At 47.9% G+C, this 17,186-nt stretch overlaps 1 protein-coding gene across 3 annotated transcripts in view; it reads right to left on the bottom strand.

The window, feature by feature from the left end:
- Positions 1 to 17,186, bottom strand: part of LARGE2 (LARGE xylosyl- and glucuronyltransferase 2) — a 417,721-nt gene that overhangs the window by 13,407 nt on the left and 387,128 nt on the right. For all 3 annotated transcript variants that reach the window (XM_069623248.1, XM_069623250.1, XM_069623249.1), the window contains one exon: positions 9,505 to 9,700. In XM_069623248.1, coding sequence (XP_069479349.1) covers positions 9,505 to 9,700 — 196 coding nt within the window. The remainder of the gene's footprint in view (positions 1 to 9,504; positions 9,701 to 17,186) is intronic.

The raw sequence follows: 17,186 nt of genomic DNA on the forward strand, positions 1-17,186 counted from the left end.
GGACCGGAATTCTGCTTTGATGTCAGCCATAAATTCCCGGATATCTTCTTTGGTCGCCAGAGGTCCCTTGTTGTCCAGAGATTCCCACGAGGCAGAGGGGCAGGGGTCCCGTTTCTTTGTTTTTTCGGACGCCATTAACATAGCTGCTATGTCCGAGGACTTAGTAGATTTCTGTAGCTTAGACATTGTGGTGCTTGTCGGCGGCGGGTTAATGGCCTCCAAGGGCTCTGCAGCCGTGAAGGCGAATCGCTGCGGGGGCCACCAGGAACTCCCAGAGCCCCGCAGGAAGCTAAGGTGTCTCACTTCACTCGTGCAGATTATAGCCTTGTCCGCAGGGAACAGGGGCGTGGGCCGGGGTGCCCCAGGAAGAGTTCAGGAGGCTGGAGGGGAGAAGAAGAGTCAAGGGACCTGCACGCGGGTCAAGCTTACCACCAGCGTGGGTCCAGGATCCTTTAGGAAGGTGTAGAGTGTCCAAGTGGGTGCTGATTGCTCACTTACAAAGGCGACGAGGTGCAATAAGGAATCCACCAGGGGCCCCTGAAAACAGCCAGCCGCCGAGAGGGGCGGGACTCACACCCCCACTCCAGTCAAGCCCCTCCAGCATTTCCCCGGGCTTCTTACCGGGAGTTGTGGCCCCGTATGTGGCCAATCGTGAGAATCTGCAGGTGGGTGAGTTGGCCACACCAGGAGCTGAGGGAGCCACTCACGCGACTCGTTGAGGCTTGAGCCTGTTGAGGGGGGAGAACCCCTTAGTCCAGAGGAGTGCCGCCGCTGGATGACGTGGGCCGGGGCACCCCAGGAGAGAGAGAAGGAAGGAAGGGAGGGAGGCTGCGAGGTGGGGGCCCGATGGAGCTTAGAAGATGCCCCCTGAACAGGGCTCCGATCACTCAGGTAGGGTGCGGGGGGAAGGAACCAGAGCTGGCTGGGGAGCGATGAGGCCCCGCGGGATCACTGCGGCCAGAAGAGGGAGAGGAGGCGGGGGAAGGCCGGGAAACAACTCCGGGAGGCGTCGCCGTGCACAGGTGAGTGCAGCCCAGCCCGCAAGCGCCACCGACAGCCCCCACGGCGGATAGGCCCCCACTTCCTTCTAGCTGTAGGGGGTCCACCAGGTATAATTCCAGAGTGGGTTGTTCCTTCCGAAGTTGCTATATGGGTGGGCGGTGGCGGGACTTCTCCGCACGGCGACCACCTCAGTCGCGGCCCCCACCGCCAGGGATCCCCCACTCGGATTTTGGCACGGCTGTCCGTGCCATCAGCTGGGCTCTGCGCATCAGAGCGGATCCTCTCACCGCGGGGCCAGCATCAGTCAGCGCCCGCGTAGTTCTGCGGGGAAGCCCACAGCGGTTCCCACCACTCAGTATCTCATCCAGGGCTCCAGGCCGGCCACTCTATCCGGAGCCACGTCAACACCTCCTCCGCTCCGGCGCTTCAGGGGGGGGCCGGACCGCTCCCTGCAGACAGATGGAGCCAGTCCGCTCGTCACGCTCACCTCCCCCAGCCCGTGTGCTGCGACAGGGCTCGCCTCCATGTCCCTGTGGCGTACGCGCACAGCCGTGCGCCCGCCATCTTGGTTTTCTCGGGCGGGGAGGGAGCCGGGATCTGGACGGCGATTTTGAGCGCAATGCTCCGATATCAGCCCCTCCTCTCAGGACCGCTTGTGCTCCATCGGTTCCCACACACGCAGCCGGTGTCGATGGGTCAATTAGGGCCCAGGAACTGCATAAAATCAGGCACAGTAGCGGGCAATCCACGGGCGGCTTCAGAGGAGCGACCTCATCGAGTCGGCTCCATGCCACGCCCCCCCAGCTGAGGCACTTCTTGAAGGTAAGTAAAAAGTCTTGTACAAAGTTATAGAGAGTTTTGTTGAAAAATAAATCACTGTTGGACAATAAGTTGGGAGGCTTGTGGAGGGCAAAGATGCAAGCAACTCTGCAAAGGGCAGCCAATGCAAGTCTCAACTGAGAGCAAGCAAGCTACACAGATAAGAGGTAAGTACCCCTTAGTTCACAGTACCTTTGGTCTGAAGACATTTTTCTGGCTGGCTTCTGTTCCTGTTGTAGGTCCTGCAGATCCAGTGTTCCTGGGCCTCAGTCGTGGGGACAAGAGGGAGGATGTCTGGAGACTCCTGCGCTACGATTTGAAGGTCGGCGGCAACAATGGGCAAAGTTCAGATCAGCGGCACTTCGCAGTTTCAGCTTCTCACGAATAGCACCATCGTGGTTCTCGGATAGCTAGTGGACTTTCCTTGCTTGGCCCAGCACTCTGTGAGGTGGCTCAGGCTTGGTTAGTCCTGCTTCGAAGGAGTCTGGAGGATCTTCCTGGAGCTTGGGTCCGACTTAAAAACGATGCACTCGATTCTGGTGTTCCTGTCCCCTGGCACTCGGTTCCTGCAGCAGCAATGGAAGTACAGCCAGCAGAGAGAGGGGTCTCAGTTGAGTTCGTCTTGGGGTCGATTGGTCCCACCAACCCAAGGGGAGAAGTGGTCCTTTGCAGGGCTTCTCTAGTCAAGGCAAATTCGGAGCTTCAGAACTGCAGCAGGGCTTCACTGGGCAAACCAACGGTCCAGGAGTTGCAGCAAGCTTATTTTCCAAGTTCTTCTTTGGATTTGTTCGTCCAGTGGTCGATTCTGCCTTCCTTGCAAAAGACTTTGCCTTTTATAAAAGTTTCTCCCATTAATTTGCAGCCTATCTGTCACTCACACAGCAGGGTGGCCGTCCTCCAAGGACAGCCACCTGGCCATTTACCTTTGGGTGCATTCCTGTAACCAAGGAGACTAAGCACAGGGAGTTTCGGGAACCTCCCTTGCTTCCTGCCCTGCCAGACATGCTGAAGCCAGAGGTGGGCTTCACTAGTGAATCCCACCAAAGACAAAACAAACAAAGGGACCAAACCTAGTTTGGCGCGCAGGGTAAATCTCAAGAAGGAACTTTCCAACAAGAAATGGCGAAAAAAGAAGACTGGGGCCATTTTGACAAAATGTGCACCCATGAGTGCTATACTGCAGCTGCGAACGAAGCCCATGGTAAAAACACTCAATGGTAGTAAAAAGAAAACCACTGTCACCAGCCATTAATTGTATAAAGGGAAACACAAAAATGGTACATGAGAAGATAGACAAAGGGGATACTAAGTAACCCCTCCAGCAACCTATTGTAAGATAGTGTGTGCTGGGTCTATAAAGTTAAAAAAGGTAAGTAAAATCAATTTCACTTTACTACTCTTGGAAACAGCAGTTATCCAAGAGAAGGTATTTTAACCTTAGCAGAAAACCAAAGGACTTCTCTGTGACACTGCACTGTAGTTCCTGATAAATACTGCAAACCTTGAAGCTGAAGAAAAGTCGACCACTGGAACCGAAACCGATGAAGGAAATGTGGCTGAAACTATTTCCAGCGACCGGAGAGCCTGCTGTGTAACAGGAGCCTGCTGTAGCCCTTCCTTCCAATCGACCTGGGGACTCCAAAAACGAAGCCCCGCCCCGGAGCCTGGTGAGACCCACTAGACTCAAGAAGCCCTGCATTTTGAGCTATCCCACGCGTTGCTGCAACCTTGCGTTGTTGCAATACCCCAATACACTGGAACCTCAAACCATCATGCAGTGCACGGTCTTCCGAATTCCGAATCTTGCTGAAGCTTTGTGGGCATCCAAGTGGATCTCCAGAGACACAAATCGAGTCCAAAAAGTCCCCTCAACATAGTGCTGAACCTTTGTAATGATGAGAATTCAACTGCGATTTTCTGTCTTCTTCTGTGCTCCTTGAAAAGGTGCCAACTCTGCAGAACTTCATTCAGCTGCAACGGAAACCTTGCCTATAGCCTTCTTTATCGATCCCTGCTGCAAACTCCCTTCTGAGGTCTTTTTTTCAGTCACCACGATAAGGAATCCACTGACCAGGTATTTTGGCTGCAGACCCTGAAGTCCTCCTGGCTGCTACGTCTATGCTACCATATACTCAGGTTATTATACAACCTTATTATAATGAGAGTGGAGTCTTGTACTGTCGCAGTTCAGTGGTTTTACTAAGTCCTTAGTTGGACTTCAGAAAAACTGTCCTAACACCTGGCAGATCGGATGTGAGTCGTTGATGGTAGGTTTTCCTGCCATTGGAGCCAGTAGAAGATGCCCAGAAGCTGCGGGTTCAAGGAGTGTTCGGTCGTGTCCAGGAGCAGAGTGCAACCTTGTCCAGCGAAGAAATGCAGCAGGCACTGATGCAGCACTCTTCAGGACACTCTACCTAACGGGATAGCCGATTCCAGCGACAGTCACCGCACACTGGATGACAGCAGGCGCCTCTCAAGTTGCAAACAAAGGAAGCCCTCCAGCACAGGATCCCTGGATCCTGGGACGCTGATATTAGGCAGGAAGGTGACTTGTGGTAGTAGCTGGTGACCACCTGATTTCCGGGCAAAAATGTGGAACAGTGATGCTTCTGGAATAGTAGCCCAAAATGCAGTAGGTCAGTGCACCAGGTGGTCGAGTGACACTTCCAAAGGCTCCAGGATCTTGAGAAGGCGTTGAGACTGGTTGGTTCCACCAGTCCAAAGGGAGATCAGGTAGACCATCAGGGCTTCACCGGAACAGCAGCAAGAATGGTCGCCAGGCCCCCCCTTAGGATTCGTCCCTGGTTCTTATGTCATCTGCACAGCTTTCCCTGGCAAATGCATGACCATATTAGCGATTTCCTCACCTAAAATGGCAGAAAGAAGACCAAAGAGCAAAATGGCCAAAGAACAAGCGAAAAACCTTGTGTCATGGCACTCTTTGGCCACTAGCGACTGTTAGTAGCCAAACACGCTAAACGCGAATGTGTATACTAAAAATATAGCAAAAATGGTAAATAGGTATCTGCTGCCACCAGCTTGCCTTTAGGCACATTTAGGAGTAACCAAAAATCCCACAGTGAAAAGGCTAAGGTGATACAAACGTAACCCCATTGCACTGCATTGAAAGATGCTGTACGCAATAAGAAAATGTTGCCCAAACAGGTAACAAGTGCAAAACAAAAGGGAAACCTAGTTTCCTAGTATTGACAGTATGAAGTACTAGTCAGTTTCCAGTTAACAAATGAGCAAAAAGTTCAGGGAAGTGATGCTGAAGGCTTCACTTCTATGTAAAGTCAGGACAAGGTGTAAAAACAAAAGAAAAACATTTGGGGGTCCATACAATATGGAAGGAAAGTTGCCGAAAAGAGAAATCTCTCCCAAAAACTGTCAATGAGGATTCAGAGGTAGTGATCCATGGAGGAACGCATAAGGAGATTAGAAGTAAAGGAAATGGGGGGTGGGAGAAGAGGCACAGCAGATGGTGGAATGGAGTATTCAGCCATCCAGTGATAGATGGAAGAGAGACAGAAAGACAGGGTGATAATCCAGGAGTGAAGGAGGGACAACAGATGATGATGATGAGGATGATGATGATGATTGTGTCTCATTAGCAAATAGAAAAAGCCAAAGTTGGAGCATTTTTCAATGAGGGAGGGAGGAGCTGTATACTGTGAAAAGGAGTAGTCCTAAAACAGCATCTGGAGACACACACTGGTAGCGTGTGAGATTGGAGGAGACTGTTCCACAAGAGACAGTAAGATTGATTCTACCAATAAGAGGCTACATTTTAGATCCCTTAGATACCCAAGTCAGAGAGGGTGAGGGGGAAAAAAGGAGGAGTCAATCTTATCAAATGCAGCAGAAAAATAAAGGAGGATGAGAATTCAGAAGGACAGAGTGGTGGGCAGAGGCGAGAAAGTTGGATATGTGCATTAATGCTGCTACTACGAAAAAAAAAGATTGGTCACATAAGTCACTGGTCTCTAGGTAGCAGGTGATTCTGTTGAATACAAGTCCAAGGATTTTGGAGTAGTGGGTTGAAAATAGAGACAGGCCAATGGTTAGCAGGGTTGTTGGGGTAAACAGTGTTTTTGAGGATAGTATAGTTAGGAAGTATAGTTGCTACTTTGCAGCAAGGAAAGGAATATCCTAGTAGTATAGAGATGTTTAAGGAAGAGGGATAGCTAGGAGCGAGTAGTGAGTGCTAAGTCATTGCTATTCTATGGTCCGATGGGTTTGCAGCCCCGAGGATGGGAGCAGCTCTGTAGGTGAGGGAAAGAAAGATAAGACGTAGGAGAGGATGCTGAGAAGCAAGAGCAGGGTTGGGTTAAGAGTAGTTGAGGTATCCCTGATTTTGGAGGGGCAATAAAGACTGAATCCATTAGCAAAGTGAGGAGGAGATTATTGTGGGCATGGGAGTTAGCAGGGTTTATAGGGTAGAGGAGAGTTTGCAGGGCGAGGTCAGCACTGAGACTAGATAAGGTTTAAATAGTTGTAGGATTTGGCACGGTCAAGGGCTGAGAAAAGGCTAGAGATAGACTCTTTCTAGGAGATAAGTAGATCAGGGCAGTGAGACAAACGCCAGCGGTTGAGGTTTAACTGCATGGCTGCCGTCACTTGCCTGATGAGTACTCTAGATTCCAGTGCTGGAGTTGGGAATGAGAGAAGGTGAAGGTAAGAGCAGGGTAGTAGTGGTGAAAGCGAGCTTGGAGGTGGGTGGACAGAGAACAAAATAATAATAAAAGAGGACATGACTTCAGCTAGATAGTGAGATAGTGTATCCAGGTCAAACCTTCAGTTAGTGAAGTGGAAGGAGTGGAGTGGGGAGGTGGAATAGCAACAAAGTGTAAGAGGGAGAGGACAGAGGGAGAACATTTAATGTCACGTCCATGGAAGGATGGGTTGAAGAGAAGATGAGATCTAGTGAGTTGTCGATGTGTGTGTGGGTAGGTTGTGACGGCAAACAGAGTGGTCAGACAGCGAAGAATTAGGTTCAAGGTAGTGAGCTGTGGAGAGGTTAGGTAAGTCTCTCATTAATACAGTGAGGGCCACAGTGAGTGTTAGGCAGAATTGCATGCAGTACCCCCTGGGACCACCACACACAATTAGGACTACATGTGTAAGCCAAACCAACCTTTGGTGTAAATCTGTACCACACAGTTTTTGGTAGCGAGCTGAGCAGCCAGGCTTATCTCAAGAGTGAATGTGAGCAGTACATGAGGTTACACTGAGGTCTTACAATCACAATGGATTTCTTGTTAAAACACTTATTTATTACACAATCATTTAGAAAACATTTCACTAGAAGTATGTAACTTAATATTATGTACCAATACACTACAATATAAAACTAAGCTTTTTAGACAGTTTGAGCTCCCCTGAAATAAGAGCCAAATGGCAGATCAGTTACTTAGATGTGAGCAAAAGGCAGATGGTAAGTAGAATAGACCACATATACTTGTTAGACAGTGCAAATAGTTTCAGTTCACCAGAAGAGTTCAATTCAAGTCAATAGGCTTAGGCCAAAGTCAATTGGCTGGTGTTCTGGATAGGAAAGAGCAGTTCTGGTATCAAACAGTAAAGTCTTTGCAAAAGTTCTCAGAAGTAGTTTAGGCGAAAAAGAATCATTCTTTGGGTCTGCAAGTTGGGAAAGTTTTTCTTGCACTTTCACCGCAATAGTGGCGTTCTCTGAATCGGGTTGGCACAGTACCTTAGTACGAAGAAACAAATGCAACTGAACGCGTTGGTTCCTGCAGATCTCACTGTGCCTGAGTCTCAGTTGTGGGGACAAGTGGGAGGGCGTCGGGGGAATCCTGCACTGCACGGGATCGTCTGAAAACGCAAACAAAATGGAGTCACTTCTGTTCCAGCAGCTGTAGATTCAAGCGCACAAGCTGGTTTCCCTCTCCCTGGTTAATCCTAACCAGGCTTGAGAATGATATCCAGGTGGCTTACGAGTTGATTGGTCCCACCAACACAAAGAGAGAAGTCGTCCTTGAAGGGGCTTCTATGTCGAGATGAACTTTGGCAATTCGGACCTGCAGCAGGGCTTCGCCGGGCAAACCAACGGTCCAGGAGTTGCAGAAGCCGTCCTCTTCCAGTTCGTCTGCAGTTCTTTCGTTCCAGTGCTTCCCAGTCCAAGAGACTCACCTTTTAAACACTTCTCTCCCTTTCATTCCAGCCTAGCTGTCACTCGCCCAGCAGGGTGGCTGTCCTTGCTGGACAGTCAGCCAATCACACCAGAGTGCATTTGGGTCTCCTAGGAGACTATGCACAGGGAGTTTTGGGCACCTCCCTCACTTCCTGCCCACCCCAGACACTCGGGTGCCAGAGCGGTCTTCAGTCCTGAATCCCGCCAAAGGCATGAAAACAAAGGAACCAAACCTGGTTTGGCGCACAGAGACAATCACTAGAAGGACCTTTAAAAAAAGAAATGGCAAAAGAAAGACCGGACCCGTTTAAACCAAGCTGCTTAAGGCGCCATCTTGAAAAACATGGCTCCTGCGATTTTTAGCTACCAGTGTTCGCAGTCAGAAAAAATCATGGTAGTTTGTTCTAAAACCACTGCCACCAGCCATTTCGATAGAAAAGGGTAGCATTTGACTGCTATATGAGTTTCTAGACACAGGGGATACTAGGTAACCCCTCCAGTACACTATAGGAAGATCGTGTGCGCTGGGTCTAGGAATTTAAAAAGACTAGTAAAGTCAATTTAACGTTACATTCTCTGGGAAACAGTAGTTTATCCCAGAGAAGGTATTTAAACCTTTGGGAAGTCTAAAAAGACATCGCTGTGTCACTGCACTGAGGGTGCTGTGTAACATACATGAAAAGATGCCTATGGAGTTATATTAAAATTCCATAATCAAAGAACACAAGAGTAAAACACACATCAAAATACATGAAAGAGTGGGAAAAAAAGGCTCACACTCTTTCCAAGAAAAAAAAATCAAGTCCTCAAAATCCAGAAAAGTTGCTGGGGGTCTCTAAGGTGAAGGGAATTAGCACATTTATGAGAACTCTCCCTAACACTGGGTATGTAGTGAAGCAGAAGCTAAGGGCCAGGAACGAAACTTTGAAGAGGCCATGTAGTTTGTAGGAGCAGAGGAAGGGGTACAGGCAGTAAAAGCAAATATCTAGACAGAGTTGTGCTCGAAGGAAAGGGGATGAAAGTCAGATGGTGGAAGAGGGGCAAACAACTTGCATTTACTAATCATGAGGGCACTACTCCACATCATCTGGTCATGAGGCCACATCTCTACTTCATCTGGTCAGTCAAGGGGGCATGAACAGGTAGCATAGTCAGCGTCATCTGCGAAGATCCAGGATACCTTGACGTTAGAGTGAGAGTCAAAGTAGTCCTTGATTAAGGAGGAGTTATTGTAGATCGGCATTCAACAGCCTGACAAGGAAGTCAGGAGATATGGGGTAATCATGAAGAGATGCTCCAAATGGCTGCCAGCAAGAAGATTAATTTGGTTGAAGTGGTATTAGAGTGAACAGAGCTGCAGTGATGCTTTTTATGAGGTGATGCAAAAGACCAGAAAGGGATAAGCAAAGGGATTTGAGAATTCAGTGGTAAATAGATAGGGGCCTCTTTGAGGCTGGATGGACTCAGCGTGGGGTCATCTGGTGCACCTCGTTAACATCCTCATCTGACTCCCCATATGTAACTCTCACCTGAGCATCCAGCTCCATAATGTGTGACACTTTGTTCCACCCGAAGCCCACAAATCGCTGGTCGTACTCTGGACAGTCACGCCCCACTACAACGTAAGGCTCAAAGTCGGCCGCCCACTCTACTCTGTATGGCTCTGTTGCGTTGCGCCACTTTTCATAGTCAGTGGGGGCGTGGCCCCTTGTCCACACATGGTACCTATAAAGAACAAAGAGGAAAAAATAAGCACCTGCCTGCAATGAGCACATTATAGAACCACCAAACCTTATAACCGGTCATGCATTTTTATATTGCACGTAGGGATGTCCTTATTTTGAAATGTATTGTAATTCGGGCCCATGTTTCTGGTAAAAGTGATGAGAATGAAGCACAGAAAATACATACTATACAAGGCTGCCATCATCACCATGAAGTATGAATATTATCCCCCGTGGGGAGGAGGTCATCCCTGTTAAGTATGGAAAAATAAACCACTGCACACATGTTCAAGAAAAAGGCCTGAAACATGTTGGGTGTATGTACACAAGTATATAGCAAGGAAAAGGAAGTGTCCACGGGCTGTGGACACTTCCTTTTCCTTGTTTTGTTCCATTGCCTAGTGTCAAGGCAGTGTTTTTCTCCTCTGCACCTCACTAAATATCTACTAACCCTGTAGAAACGTTTGTTAAAACTTGGTGTGCATACTGTGTTCCCATTCTTTGTGCTTAAGTATATAGCAAACATTACTGGCACATTTTAATATGTCTGCAGTGTGTATCAGTTATAGATTCATATTCTGTGCACAAGCCACGCTAAAATGAATTTTTAGAATCAACGCTGCGGGTGGATTCTCAGAGGCCAACCTATTATGAAAGGCACTGAAGTCTAGCGAAACCCAGTCAAGGTAGGGCAGCAGAGCAGTATGGCTTAGACTCGGGATGGGTCTAGGGCGCAACACCTCACACCCAAAAACAACTGACCCAGAGCACTCCAATAATTGCAGTTAGAAAGAGAAGTATATACATATACCATTATTTATTAGTCCTCCGAATACACTCTAGACATACGACAACCTCAGCTAAGTATTATTACTAAATAAACTATTATCAAATACATATATACATTCAATATTGAGATGGGGGGGTTCTGCACAGAACCACAACACATTACCTTTGAGAAAGTCAAGCAAGCAACAGTTAGCATAATCATAAGCATAAAAGCATAATCATAAGCAATACTTTCAATAACTGTATGTGGTAAGGTGAAGAGTTTGAAAAACAGATTGAAAACCAGTAGAGACCGGTAGAAAAACATGTCATAAAACACTTACTCTCTGTAAGTTTGTCTGATATGAAATGGGGCCTAGTGGACAAAAGTTATCAGTTCCACAAGTTATACTGTTCAAGTAGGTTTACTGTTGGATTGTGCAATGCCAGCAGTTGTGGTAAAGTGTTTCAGAAATCAAGAAAAGTTCAGATAAGTGTCTCTCCCAGTCCCACCATGCCAAGGAAGGCCGTGGGGGGGATCCTAGACCAGACCACCACTGATTTTAGGCAGGCACAGGAGAGATAGGGCCAGGACATTACGACCATGTAACCCTAAGGAGGGTCAGGGGGCAGGAATAAGTAGTACAACCTACCCCCATTACTCAGATTCTACCAGGAACCACTTCTGGTGGTGGTAGGGAGATTTCTAATTTCTGTGCTAATTCCCTTCAACTTTAGAGACCCCCAGCTCTTTTGCTGGGCTTTAGGACTTTTTAATTTTAACCCTGGAGTGAGTGAGCCCTTTTTCTCACTCTCTCATGTGTTTTGAACTGATTTAGATTATGTATTTCCTTTGTTTTCGGAGTCTGACAAACTCCATAGGCCTCTACTGTTTGTATGGTGACACAGCACCTTCAATGCAGTGTCACAGAGAAATCTCATAAGGTTTAAATACCTTTTCTTGTGTGAACTACTGATTCTACCTTTGGCGTTGCAGGTGAGCGTGGTACTCCTCCTGGGACCCTCGGTTCATGCCTCCATTTAGTGTTTTGGCCCCAGCCCCTGCCGTTGCTCCCAATCGTCCCACACCTCTGTTTCTCCCTTCTCTCCCTCCTCCCGCCTCCAACCTCCCTGCCCGCCCCCGTCCAGCGACTGGTCATGCTCAGCCAGGCTTTGGCTGGTGTCCCCCTGCGCTCCCTGCACGTCGTATTCCACCTTTGCCATTGCAGGTGAGCGCAGTACTCCTCCTGTGACCCTCGGCTAATGCCTCCATTTTGTGTTTTGCTTCTCGGCCCCTGCCGTTGCTCTCAATCGTCCTGCACCTTTGGTTCCCTTTCACTCCCTCCTCCCGCCTCCCTGCCCACCTCTGTCCAGCGATTGGTCATGCTCAGCCAGGCTTTGGCTGGTGTCCCCCTGGGTATTACCCAAATTGTTCGATTACAATTGTTCGAATGAAGAATTCACCTAATTTTAAGGGTCCCAATTGCCCTTTTCACAATTGACCGAATATATATATATATATATATATATATATATATATATATGTATATATATATATATATATATATATATATGATACATTACTCACCGTAATCATATTTCTGATGCTTGTATCTGCTTAGATTCACATGCTGCGCATAGGCCGACATCTAGTGGAAGCTGTGGAGTATTACAGTTTGTTTTTCGAAACTCGAAAATGGGCGTTGACACAGGGCGTGCCAGTAATACTATCCCTAGTGTGACATCCACTGTACCCATGATCTCTCACGCGTGTAGGACCCTCAGATTGTATTTTTTCTGACATGAGGTAGCATGAGGAGTAGCGCGAGTACAGATTATCCAAGCAGATAGATAAGACTACAAGCATCCATGCGCCTTCTCTCAGAGGGGAGGAAGGGCGGGCGCATGTGAATCTAAGCAGATACAAGCATCCGAAATACGATTACTGAGTAATGTATCCCTTCTGAGGCTTGTGGAATCTGCTTAGATCACATGCTGTGCATAGATTAGCGAGCAGTGTTAGAAGAAGGAGGTGGAATGTGAGAAGGGTCATGAGCAAACAAGTGTCTTAGAACCGCTTGTCCCACTTATGTATCAGTCTTGGAAAGAGTGTCAATGCAGTAGTGCTGAGTAAAAGTGTGAATAGAGCTCCAAGTAGCTGCTTTGCAAATGGTGTCAAAGGGTACATTTTCAATGAAAGCCAGAGTGGCCCCAGTGCCTCTTGTAGAGTGGGCTCTTGGCGTAAAAGGCAGAGTTTTTTCAGAAAGGGAGTAACACAGCTGGATACAATTGACTATCCACTTTGAGATGGCACCTTTAGAGACGCGATCTCCCTCTCTGCCTGTAGTTACGGAGATAAACAGTTGGTCTGTTTTTCTTAGCGGCCTGGTCTTGTCTATATAGTAGAGGACCGCTCTTCGCACATCTAGAGTGTGTAGTTTCACCTCAACAGAGCTTTTGGGTTCTTGGAAGAAGGCCGGAAGCTCAATGGACTGGTTAACGTGGAATTTAGAAATGAACTTAGGTGAGAACCTAGGGTGTGTTTGTTTATCCTTATGAACAGTAAAGAAAGGATCCTGAACTGACAGAGCCTGAACTTCACTGACCCTTCTTATGGATGTAATGGCTACTAAGAAGGCAGTTTTATAGGTCAGGTGTTTGAGAATGGCTTTATGCATGGGTTCAAAGGGTGGGCCAATGAGTTTAGCAAGCAGCACATTAAGGTCCCATCCTGGTGGTAGGTTAGAAATTGGAGGGTGGAGTCTCTTTACCCCTTCCAAGAAGGCTTTAACCACCGGTACTTTCCACCACAAAATCTTGTTATGGGAGGTGGTGTAGGCTGACAGCGCCACCAGGTGTACCTCGAGTGAGTTAAATACCAACCCTGCATCCAGCAGGTGGAGCATGTAGGTGACAATATTAGAAGGAGTGCAATCAACCGGGTTGATTTGCTTATTCTGGCACAAGATATCGAATCTCTTCCATTTATCAAATTAACAGTGCATCGTGTTTGGTTTCCTAGATTCCTTTAGGATGTCCATGCATCTCTGTGGTAAATTGAGATGCCCAAACTCTATGACTTCAGGAGCCATGCTGCCAAGTTCATTGAACTTGGTTGAGGATGCACTGTTTGACCTTGGTGCTGGGATAGTAGGTTGTGCCCAGACGGGAGTCTGATGGGTTCGCACACTGCTAGGCTGCGTAGGTGTGGGAACCACGGTTGCCTCGCCCACATGGGAGCAACTAGGATGAGCGTCATCTATTCCCTGTGCATCTTGATGACCACCTCCCTCATGAGAGGGGTTGGTGGAAAAGCAAGGCAAACATCCCTGACCAGTTCATCCACAGGGCGTTCCCCTTGGAGCCTGGCTGAGGGAACCTGGATGCAAATCCTGGGCATTGCCTGTTTCCGCTTGTGGCAAATAGGTCTATAGTGGGGAAACCCCCACTGTGGGAAGATGTCTTCTACGACTTCTCTGTGTAGACACCATTCGTGTTCTTCTGTGAGGGGATCTCTGCTTAAAGCGTCTGCTAGTGAATTGAGATCCCCTGGAACATGTTGAGATGACAGGTAAATGTTCCGTCTGAGTGCCCATGTGCAAATTTTCTGGGCAAGCCTGGACAGATTTGGCGAACGAGTCCCTCCCTGTTTGTTTATGTAAAACATTGCTGTCGTACTCTATGTTAGGATCTGTACTGACAGGTTCAACAGGTGTGGTTCGAACGCTCGAAGCGCTCTGAAGACTACCAGGAGTTCTAGCAGATTGATATGACTCTTGGCCACTGTGTGAGACCAGAGACCCTGAGCTGTGTGGTGGAGGAGGTGTGCTCCCCACCCTGACAGGGACCCGTCTGTAGTGACTACAGCTTGTACCTCCGGATCGTAAAAGGATTTTTCCTTTGACAGGTTCTCCCTTATCCACTAGTGAAGACTTTGTACAAGTGTTGGCGAAACCGACCACTTGCCTGAGACCACTGTTTCGTAACAACCATTGTTGCATGGGTCGCATGCGCAGGTGCGCGTGGGGGACCAGGTAAATACATGACGCCATCATGCCTAGCAAACGCATCATTTTGCGCACCCTTATCTGGCGACCGGGCTGATATAGAGGAATTTGCAGTAGTAGATTCCGAATTCTTTCCTCGGATAGAAAGGCCAACCCCTCTTGAGTGTTTAGTACAGCTCCCAGGAACTGCTTGGATGTGCTTGGCACCAGGCTTGATTTTTTTCTCATTGATAGAGAAACCCAATAAGAAGAGGAGGTTGATCGTTCTTTGGATGTTTGATCTGCAAATTACTGGGGTCTCCCCGTGATGAGCCAGTCGTCCAGGTAAGGGTACACCGGGATTGCCTCCCTACGTAGGTGTGCTGCCGCCACTGCCAGCACCTTGGTGAATACCCTTGGAGCCGAGGCTATACTGAAGGGCAGCACCTTGAACTGGTAGTGCTGACTGTCCACCTTGAAATGCAAGAATCTTCTGTGCACTGGGAACATGTAAATATGAAAATAGGCATCTTTCATGTCCAATGTTGCCATGCAATCCCCCCTTGAAGGGGGATTACTTCTTGGAGAGTGGTCATGCAACATTTTTGGGGCTTGACATACTTGTTTGCAGGGCGTAAGTCTAATACTGGACGCATTGTTAAATCTTTTTTTGGCACAAGGAAGTAAGTTGAATAGATACCCTTGTTTACCTGGTTGCCCGGGACGAGTTCTATCGCGTCCTTTGCGAGAAGATTGATGATTTCCTCGAGGAGGATCTTCTGGTGGTCCAGTGAATGTATCTTGACCTGGAGGGTGGTTGCGGGGGCGCTCTAGCAGTTTGATGCAGTATCCTGCGGACACTGTGGACAGCACCCATCTGTCCGATGTAATCCCTTTCCCATGCTTGGGTGAAGTTGGAAATGCGCCCCCCTACTGTTGATGCATGGGAAGGGGCCCTGAGCGGAACGTCACTGCATTGCGGGAGGCGTACCGCCGCCTCTACCGGGGCTGCCTCTACCACGGGTCCTCTTGTTACCTCTGTCGTAACTTTGGATAGTCTGCTGGTTGCCACCCCATGATGTACCCTGTCCCTGTGAATAATTGGAGCCCCTCTGGGAATTTTGTCTGCGTGAGCGGCGAAAATTACTATTCTCTCTTTGATTAGTGGGCTTATTAGTCAACTGTCCCAGGGGCTTTAGAGTATCATACTCGTCTTTGGCAGTTTTCAGTGCGTCGGCCCATGCCTCCATTTTGTGTTTTGCCCCCCAGCCCTTGCCGTTGCTCCCTATCGTCCCGCACCTCTGGTTCCCCTTCCTTCTCTCCTCTCATCTAAAACACTGATTATTTTCCACTGCCTCCCTCCCTCCCTCTCAAATCTAACTGTGCATATCACTGTACTGAACTATTCAACAGACCCTCAAATGTAGCCATGCTTTTCATTGTACTCAACTGTTCTGTTAGGTGTAGGCCTCTCTCCCACTATAGAGGATTCTCAAATCTAGCTGTGTTTAGTCCAGTACACGACTCGCATTGTCAGGTCGCTGCATTTAGTCTTGCACACAAATTGCATTGCTAGGTGTAGGCCTCACTCCCACTATGCAGGATTCTCAAATCTAGCTGTGTTTAGTCCCATACACAACTTGCATTGTTAGGTTGCTGCACTTAGTCTAGCCGATGGACTCTCAATTCCAGACCTGGACAAACCAGCAATTCTCGCAGCCTACGGTATGTATTGCTCACACCACTAGCGTGGACACAGGCCGCAGGCACGTCCAAACATCCATGCACGATAGAACACGTCTACGGCTAAGCACATCTGGCCTAGTTCACACATACCGTCCAGACTGAAATACCTGACGTACAACGACCACCACCCGGTATAGCTGGCCTCACATAGACTCTCCCAACAACAGCTATCCATCTCTAACCTCAAGAGCATCCATGTGTCTGACCGTTACTGGGCTGCTCAGTCGAGCCTTGCCAGCTACCCAAGTCTTAGAATGGCAAATATGCACACACGCATCTAAGCTAATCCCTAGAATCGCTAACCACATCAACTACGGTCAACAAGGGCGTTCAACCAAGGAAAAAGCGCATTGAGGCCACACAAGTGGTGAAAGAGCGCTATATAAATAACAAAATACAATACAAGAATAGTAAAGTGAAATTGACTTTACTTGCCTTTGGTCTTTGTAGGTCCAGCACAGCCCATTTTATGTGGAGTGCTGGGGGCTTACTGTTAGGACAGTTTTTCTGAAGTCCAACTAAGGGCTTAGTAAAATCATTCAAATGAGACAGTACAAGACTACACGGTTAGTATAAGGCTGTACCACCTGAGTTCATGGTAGCATAGACAGAGCAGCCAGGCTTATTTTAGGAGGGAGAGAGGGCTGTAGAATCAGTACAAATGAAATTGTAATACAAATGGTCCAAAAAAACACTGAAAGACTATGTATGTACAAATAAATGATTTATTTAAATAAGCCCAGATAAATCTAGGAGTAAATAAGTACCATCACACATTATATGTAATCACAATTATAGAAACACAAAACTATGCTTGAAGGTACACAGACCAAAGCATAAACCTTATTTGGAAAACCTAACAGTAGTTTCTAGGGAAGTCAAACCTTTTCATACCCATTCAGTATAGGTCACACCTATTCTTGGGGAGTAAAAACCAATGGTTACTTTCAGATTGCATTAAGTAATTCAAGTGTAGTAGATCTTACC

Source organism: Ambystoma mexicanum, chromosome 11 (genome assembly GCF_040938575.1).
Source record: "Ambystoma mexicanum isolate Mex_15411 chromosome 11, UKY_AmexF1_1, whole genome shotgun sequence".
Lineage (NCBI taxonomy): Eukaryota > Metazoa > Chordata > Amphibia > Caudata > Ambystomatidae > Ambystoma > Ambystoma mexicanum.